The sequence below is a fragment of the Euprymna scolopes genome, chromosome 39, assembly GCF_053919585.1.
Source record: "Euprymna scolopes isolate OS-2025 chromosome 39, ASM5391958v1, whole genome shotgun sequence".
NCBI lineage: Eukaryota > Metazoa > Mollusca > Cephalopoda > Sepiida > Sepiolidae > Euprymna > Euprymna scolopes.
Window position 1 is genome coordinate 24,988,806 of NC_136520.1, and position 9,215 is coordinate 24,998,020.

Genomic DNA, 9,215 nt, shown 5'->3' on the forward strand with positions numbered 1-9,215 from the left:
CCTGACAGCCAAATAATTACAATCACTGTCAACTAGATGGTCGTTGCTTGAAGCAGGTATCTGTCTAGCCATACTGGAGAGCTGATATACAACAAAATAGTTTGACTGTGGATGACCATAAATATGTTAGAGTATAAGAAGGCTACAACAATGGATTTCCTGCATTGCTATAGCCTTCTTACACTTACTAGCAATGCTTCAAGCCAACTACCTTTCTCTTGTGTGTGTGTGTGTGTATACATACACACACATATATATTCCTTTGTATTTTCATATTTGTTAATACTTTTATATTGAAGTTTTCTTTTGAATTTTTCGCTCTTCACGGACGGACAGAGGGAAAGAAAAAGAAAAAATTTTCAAATAAATTAAAAAAAACAAAAACAAAAAAAAACGGCCACATTTTTGGGAGTAAAAAATTTGGTTAACTGGTCAGCAATCATTAAAGTTATAGAAAGAGTATCTTTCTTTTTCTCTCCATGTTTTCATTTTGTCGACAAGAAAAACAATGTACCAAGCCAACAACAACAACGAAGAAATGATATATGATCAGTATAATTATTATTATCAATATATCTTCATCATCAAAGCTAAAAAGTCATGTGATCGGTTCTTCTTGTGTTTGAATATTAGTAGAATTCAGAATCTGAACTTTGGTAGGACTGGTCTCGACCATCATGTATGCTCCCCACTGGACTATCACCACAGTCAGCATTTCTTGGTAGACCTGCAAAATAAAGATGAAACAAGAATAAAAGTAATTTATAAGCTTTTTAGGTTTTTTTACATTATCAAAGACATGGGGAGGGGGAGTAATGAATCAAAAATTAAATATTCAACATATATTTGTCACAAAACGTTGTCATAAGTAATCAAATTTTTGTTATTCGATTAATCATTTTAAATATTTTTTTTTACTAATGAGTCACCACTCATCAAGGTTCAAAGGTCACTTAAGGACAGTCGGGTTAATGGATTGTGTAGGGTGGATGGTTAGACTAATATCTTGAGAATTGCAGACTATGCTGAGATCTGAACTGAAATTGATTCTTTAATGTGACGGTTCAACAAGAATTTATTAACATTGGACTTAAAAATAATCATGTTGTAACCATTAGGGAAGCAGTCCTATGGTATTAGGTTCCATAGATGAATAGTTCTTCGAAAGAAATTTTAATGTTCATGTATATGTAATATTTATGTATTCCCTATAGAAAGAACGATTAGAGAATCTACATAAATATAGCTGTGTATTTTTATATAAAATTTACAGAGAAAGGCAATGGAAGTGTTCCCAAATTGCAACTATCCATAAAGGGCCCACAAGAGCATAACTTCCTTTAAAACTTAAAATATATCCTATTTTTATGAAATTTATGTCCAAAGTTTTCCAGGAAAACAATAAAAGTTGTCACAAATCTCAAACTACTAATTCTAAGGAAGCTTTGTGGAAACTGTAACTTGTGGACATTGTTGATTTGGATTTTTGCTGGATACCTATGAAAATTCTCATGCAGATCCAGTGTTGAAAAACTCTTTAGATTTCATTAGTCATGTTTATACTTAAAATAAACACTGCCTTGAAACAGTTGTAAACAACTATATATGACATTTAAGAACTATTTAAATCATCAAAAATACATAGAGTGCTACTGGTCTTATAGAAAATCAGATTTAATTAATCATATTAAAAACAAATTATATATTCTGATTGTCAAGTTAACCACTTAGCATCATTGGATAAGAATTATGGTTTGTACAAATAATTGTTGACTTGGTTTTTTTACAAGTAGTGGTGACTCATTGAAATAAATTCTCCTGTCCATGGATGAAACCAAAACATGATAGCGAGCAATTAAAACATACACAATATCAAAATCAAACACTGTAGAAATAATAGAAAAAATTAATATCACAACATCTGTCCAATGTACATGCAAATAGAACCTGAGAATAACCATGTAAAAATGAAAACAACACATTTTACAGGACATTCCTGGAATATTGTTGAAACATTTACTGTGTGTGTGAACAAGATGTGACACAGAACACCAAGGGATAAAAAACAGCAGAAACACATTGGGGGGAGGGTATTTAATTTGCTTTATAGTTGCCAATGACCAGTGCCCATCTGTAAAAACGTAACCTGTTTTATGAAAGAGGAATCAGCAAATCCATAACCAACGGAGATACAAAAATGGCAGAAATATAGAAAGTTACAGAAAAGACAATACCATTTACATTCAACACACAAAAAAAAGACAATACCATTTACATTCTATAAAAAAAGAACTTTAAAAAAAAAAAGAATTTTAATTGTACACACGAGATAATATTTTGTTTCATTATGAGAATTAAAATAAACATTGCCTTGAAACAGCTGTAAACAACCTTTTACATGCTTTTTATTTGAAATTTGCATTGTTAAAAATACATATTTATGAAGTGACCATTTGCATTTCAGTGAATTAACGCTTTCTCCAAACCCAAAAATGTTTATACAATAAATATTTATAAAGCTCTACTTAGTATTGAGCATAAAAAAAATACTGCTTTTAAGTTCATTTTATAAATATATCTGAATTATTTTTTAATATAACAATAAATGGCTTATCTTCATTAATTTTCCTATACGTTTGAAATTGTACTCAAATGTGTAATACTATTCAGGGGTCAATTAATGCACTTCTGATGATTGAATGATGCATGAAACTGCAGTAAAGTGCTAAGATAAACTACATTTATATATCTATTATTGTGATAAGACTTTATCTGAAAAGAGTTTAATTAAGCTCTTGTGTGCACAAAATCTGTTTTGTTTTTGAGAAATTGATTGTCACACATACATATTTAAAACTATCTGTGTATGTGTGTAATATGTTTGATGTCTGTGCATTCCCTATAGTAGGAAAGGTTAAAGGACTTACATAAAATTTCAAAGTGCATTCTTAAATAAAATGAACCAGGGAAAACAATGTTCCCAAATCACAAAGTGTACTTCTAAAGTCACCATGAAAGTAATCGGATTAGGCTTTCTACTCTAATAAGTTTTTCCTTCTTGCTCTTTGTTTTCCAGACTATACCAGCATGCAGAAATTTAAATGTACTGGGAACAGGCAACTCGCTGCACAACTCCTCACTTAGAATGCGCATGATTCACAGTAGTTCTTTACATCTCAGTGGCAGTGTTATATATATATATATATATATATATATATATATATATATATATGTATATATATATGTGTGTGTGTGTGTGTGTGTGAAAGATGCCTTCAATAAGTTTTCCTACTATTTTTACACACGCATTTAAAATCATCAAAGACTTGAAAATTCAGTATGTTATTGCTATACATATACTATGAGATGACTGACCAATTTTCAGGTTCAAATGAACAGTTACAGCAGGAATCGGAATACACCCTACTAAAGCTTCATTGTCATAGCTGTTGAATTTCAAAAATGCAATCTGGACATGAGGACACTGCAATAAAATTCTGTTTTAAACTTGGAAAAATGCCTCAAATGTGTGGAATGCTTCAGACTGCTTTTGGACCATCTTGCATGAATCGAGCATCAGAGATTCAAGGAACACAGGGAGTCTGTGAGGGATTATAAAAGGTGTGGGAAGAGTTAGAAAGTGAGAACACCAGAGTTGATTGGCCAAATAAAGAATTTCACAGATAAGGACTGTCGTGTGTCTATAGAAACAATAAGTGCACAGTTTGATGTCAGTGTGAGAACTATACACACAATTATTCGCAAGGAAGAGGGAAGATATGGAAGGTTTGCGTGAAGTTTGTCCCAAGGGTGCTCAGAAAAGATCAGATTATTTAACCAAGATTGGCATCAAGACAATTCTTCCACCTCCCTATAGTTCAGCCTTTGCTCTTTGTGACTTTTCATTATTCCCTAAGCTCAAGGAAAACCTTAGAGGCTGTCATTATAAGACAATTGAGGAGATAAAGGGTCATTAACATTCTCACACAAGAGAACTTCCATGAATGGAATGGCACAACAAGTGCATTGCAGCTGGAGGAGATTATTAGACTAAGTTTCATGTATGTATTATCAATAAAAGTTTCATGTATTATCAATAAAAGTTTCATGTATGTATTATCAATAAAAGTTTCATGTATGTATTATCAATAAAAGTTTCATGTATGTATTATCAATAAAAGTGTCAATAAGAAAAAAACCTGGACGGAAAGGCGCTTATGTCAACGCCTCATCGAATCTAAGGGAGATAACTAGAATAGACATAGCAAAAATAAGCATATTTTGCAAGATATAATTTGGGACGCTGGAAAATCAGGACAATGAAGGAATGTTAAATGAAAAAAAAAAAAATGATTACACGATTACTGTAGCAGAGTTCTGGATATTGCTGAAACAGTTTACGGAAAGGAAACAAGTTAGCAAAGTTAATCAACGTACTTAACATATAACAATGTTAAGTAACAAAAAAATCTTATTAATTAACATACACAAAACAAAAACTGTCATTTTAATTTTTTTTTTTTTTTTAAACGAAAATAAAAAATAAAAATAATTTGTTTTTCTTTATTTTAGATAATTAGTTAGCGTCAGGATGATTAAAACTTTTTGAAGGAGATTTTGAAGTATTTAAACCGTCAATTTCTGGCTATGATTCAAGTTTTATTTATTTATTTATTTATTACTATTTTGTAGTTTCATTTTGCAAGATATAATTTGGGGCGCATAATAATTAACGTACACAAAACAACGAAAATAGAAAACACTTTCGAAGGAGTTTTTGAAGTATTTAAACTGTCAATGTAATTTTTTAAACGAAAATAAAAAATTTAAAAAATAAGAAATTTGTTTTTCTTTATCTTAGGTAACCAGTCATTTCTGCCTATGATTACAGCCTTTTTTTTTTTTTTTTTACATTGTGTACAAATGTATTAAAAAAAAAAAACGTTAAAATTTCTGCACAAGATGATAAAGTGTTCGTTTTTTTTTTTTTTTTTTTTTAAATGGGAAGCATTTTTCATTGACTAATTGGACTTCTTGATTGTTGGCTATACAAAAAATAAACAACTTTTTAATTGGCTATAGGAATTTAATTTTTGTTTATTGCTTTTGGTTACAGAATCATTACAAAGATTTCTTAGAATAGATAGCATGTCTAATTTAGGACACTTCAGAGTTTCTAAAGAACGTATAGTGGACCATGTCTTCACTCCACGAGAAATAAGTGAGTTAAATTGGACATTTAGTTCAATTTTACCAAAAATACCAGAGGATGATATTCAGTTTGCAGCTTCCATTGAACTGATAGGGAATTCTTGCCCTTGTTTAGCATGTGAAATCCCTAGAACGTTTACTAAAAGAAGTAAACTATCATACGGATGGTATTGGGTATGCCGGAGCTGTAGGTCATTTGTGAGCATGTGAAAGGCGTCGTTTTTTGAAAAAAACGTCTGCGAATAATTATGATTATTTTTTGTTGGAGTATAGATATGAAGCAAACTGCAATTGAGAAAGAAGTCGGCATTGCATCCCGTGCCGTTGTAGATTGGAAGCAATTTATTAGAGAAGTTTGTGAGCAGGATATTTTAAGCAAACCAATATTGCTGGGAGGGTTAACTTTAGAATAACACACCAAAAGAAGTAGAAATTGATGAATCCTTCTTTAAACGAAAATACAACAGAGGTAGATTTAGAAACGGGATCTGGGTCTTTGGGGCAGTAGAAAGAAAAACCAATAAATGTAATGTAACAACCGCAGAAAGGAGAGATAGAGAAACATTGTTCCCAATAATTCGATCGTGGATTTTGCTGAAAACGCGTATCATATCTGATGGTTGGGCTGCGTATGATACTTTAGGCGAGTATGAAAACGGCATCTATGAACATGCCACAATAATCCATGATACTAACTTTGTCATTCGTATTGCCATCAGGGAGCAATATGTGATATAATTTTCATTTCCATTAATTAACAAGTTTATTTAATTTTTGTTGTTGATTAATTAACATTGTTTCATTCATGCTTTGTGTATGTTAATTAATAATTTCTTTTGTTACTTAACATTGTTATATTTAAAGTTCGTTGATAACTTGTTTTCTTTTTATTGAAATTTCCGGGACTTACTCCAACTTCACCCGACGCTTGCAGGTATAGTATTCGTGTAACTATGTTTTTTTTTTTTTTTTTTTTTTTTCCATTAACTATTCTTACATTGTTCTACTGATTATTTCAGCGTCCCAAATTATAACTTGCAAAATATGCTTATTTTTGCTATGTCTATGCTAGTTATCTCCCTTAGATTTGATGAGTCGTTGACATAAGCGCCGACAGAAATTTATTGAAAGCCCTTCATTAGTGTAGGATTAGAGTTATAAATATTTTTGTATTATATAAACCACCTCGAATGCGGAGAGCATTTTTTAGTTCATATTTAGAGTATATAATTGTTGCAGGCTACCACCAAGATATTTATAATGTTCACAATGTACAATGTCTTTATCTTTTCTTGGTAAGACCAGTTTTAGTGTTCATGCAAATAAATGAATAAAACGGCAGCCCTCTACAAGGAAACTGTGCTGCATTCCATATTCGTTTTATAATTTGTATTATAGTTTGTTTTGTTTTTTTGACATCAGTATGATACACTGAAAGAATACCTGTCCTAGCATGTGTTAAATTCCTCGAACAGAATAGCTTTAACATTTTCATGCTCCTTTACAAAGATTAAAATCAAGAATGCAATGCTACAAAGTATTATATCTAAAATCCTTATTCCAATTTTGATACAAAATTCATTACATAATTTTGCTTTTAGAAATTTGATACAATTGATAACTTGAGGGTTTTTCAGAATAGGAATTCAAGGAATTTTGCTTAATTAGTGTCTACTGACGAGGTCAAATTTGATAAAAATCTAACATATTTGAATTTACAAATAGTGGTTGTGCCCATTATTATGCCCCTAAAAGCCCATTAAAAATACTCAACGGAAATTGAAATTCATGATCTGATATTAATATTTCACAGAAACTAAAAGTGTCTGAATTTTCATGAAAGCCACACTTTTTTTTTCATCTCCTTTGCACAAAATAACTATAGTCTGCATTACGATGCTTTATGTCTGGCAGCTTATGTTCTCAAATTTGTAATGATCAGTGTAGAAGTGAATCCTGTCCATACATATATATAAACATATACATACATTACATATGAGATAGAAAGCTGTGCATATGCATACATAACACGATATCCATCACCAGTAAAGGAGATGTATAAAAAGAGAAAAAAATCCTTCACCCTATAAATGGCATCCAAAATTTAAAGAGAAAACAGAAAAAATATGGTTAGAGTAAGAAAATGGAGTAGATCTTTTTAAAACTTTAAAAAGAAAAGAAAAAAATGTAAATATCGATAGGTTTCATATGGATGATAAAAAAAATTATAAATATAAAATGTTTCATGTTTTTTTTTTTTTTTTACTAGCAGACAATACGTGTCTATCTGACAAAATAAAAGCGGTAACAAATCTTTTTTTTTATTTTAACAAAAAGATTCTTTTTATTTTATAAAATAATTTCTTTCACATTTTAATAAAAATGTTTTGTCATAAAAAAGTTCTATTTTTATTAAAAAGTGACTTTTTCTTTGACTTTTTAAATTTAATTTTAGAAATGCAAGTCTTTTTGATAGAATATAATAAATAATTTCAATTCAAAAAAGTGGTTTTCAAGACAATGTAATAAGTTTTGCAGTGAAATCATCATTTGGTTTAATGTATCTGCTATATTTCTGCATCAATCATCTTGTGGTTATTTAACCACTTAAAATTTATATTTCATTTGCAGAAAAATAATTTCCTTAATATTGCCAGAGTATGCATCACTTTAAAATATATTTGAAGTGCCCGTTTCAGAACGGGTAAAATTAACAGAACAGTTTTGCATCACTTCCATGCCCCTTATGAAGATTAAAATCAAGAGCTACTCCACCTTATCCTATTTTGATCAACAATCATTTTGATTCAAGAAAATCACTAAAATTTCAAACATAAGCTTAAAGGATATTAAAATCTTCCACATAACCTTTAAAATACTAAAAAGACACTGAAATTTGAGGAATATTAATTGATATCTAATATCGATTAACATTTCATAAAAATCAGAATTTTTACAAAAGAAATTCCACCTCATTTGCCCCTTTGCATAAAATTAAATGAAACTTGCAGGTGTGTTCCAAAATTTGTTATGATTGGTTGAGTAGCTTAGGAGTGAATCTCAAATATAAAAATATACATAGATTTACACACACACATATCGTTAGTAAAGATTCCAATACCACAAGTGTGTGTATATATATATATATATATATATATATATATGAAAAGTAATTGTCTATATAAGTCTTACAAGAAATAAAATCAGAAAGTGTATAGTATTGGGTTTAAAATTCAATATTGTTGCCAGCATTCATCACTAGATCATTTGGGAATCGTATCAATTAATTTCACAATCAACCCATTAAAAAAAAATCTTTTAAATGATCAAAGCTAAAAACAATTTAGAATAAGGGTTAATGCGACGGGTTGATTGACAGTTAAAAACAATTCTTTCGTATCACAGAAACATTACTCATGGGATGTGAAGATTTTTTATCCTCTCGTTGTATTCATCTTCATTCAATTAACACACACATACAATGAGTTACTTGAAAAATCAGTTTATGCAGTTTGCAGGTGGCTTGAAAAGATGGAGACGAATACTACTTTATAAAACCCCACGCTACATTTTCTTTATTCATCTTTTAATAAAAATTATGTTTCACTCATAAATTCTGAACCTTAATATTAGGATAGTTCTCTAAACATGCATCTTATATATTTTTGGGGCAGGGGTATTATTTTTGGGGCAGGGGGTATTACTTTTGGGGCAGGGGGCATTATTTTGACAATTGTTCTCACCTTGAATATTATTCTCAAAACGTTTTGGTCAATTTAACTGCCAACCTTCTTTAGGTGAATTTTGTTGAATTTGGGAATATTTCTGTCAATCTATAGAGAAATTTGAAACCTTATGTAAATCAATGAGGATAGATTATTCTTGTTCCATCAGCCATGATTGGGTAAAAATATTAGTGATTATATTTTTAGTATTGTCCCCACTGAGGATTGAATGCTCAACGTTCTGAAGACTGTCACTTAGAACAGATTATCACTTTGCAC

At 30.2% G+C, this 9,215-nt stretch overlaps 1 protein-coding gene across 11 annotated transcripts in view; it reads right to left on the reverse strand.

Annotated features, from left to right (window-relative positions):
• Window positions 1-539: 539 nt before the first annotated feature.
• LOC145263676 (uncharacterized) overlaps window positions 540-9,215 on the reverse strand; it is a 514,716-nt gene continuing 506,040 nt past the window's right edge. For all 11 annotated transcript variants that reach the window (XM_080120559.1, XM_080120558.1, XM_080120561.1 and 8 more), the window contains one exon: window positions 540-727. In XM_080120559.1, the coding sequence (XP_079976685.1) occupies window positions 630-727 (98 nt within the window). In that variant the 3' untranslated portion in view covers window positions 540-629. The remainder of the gene's footprint in view (window positions 728-9,215) is intronic.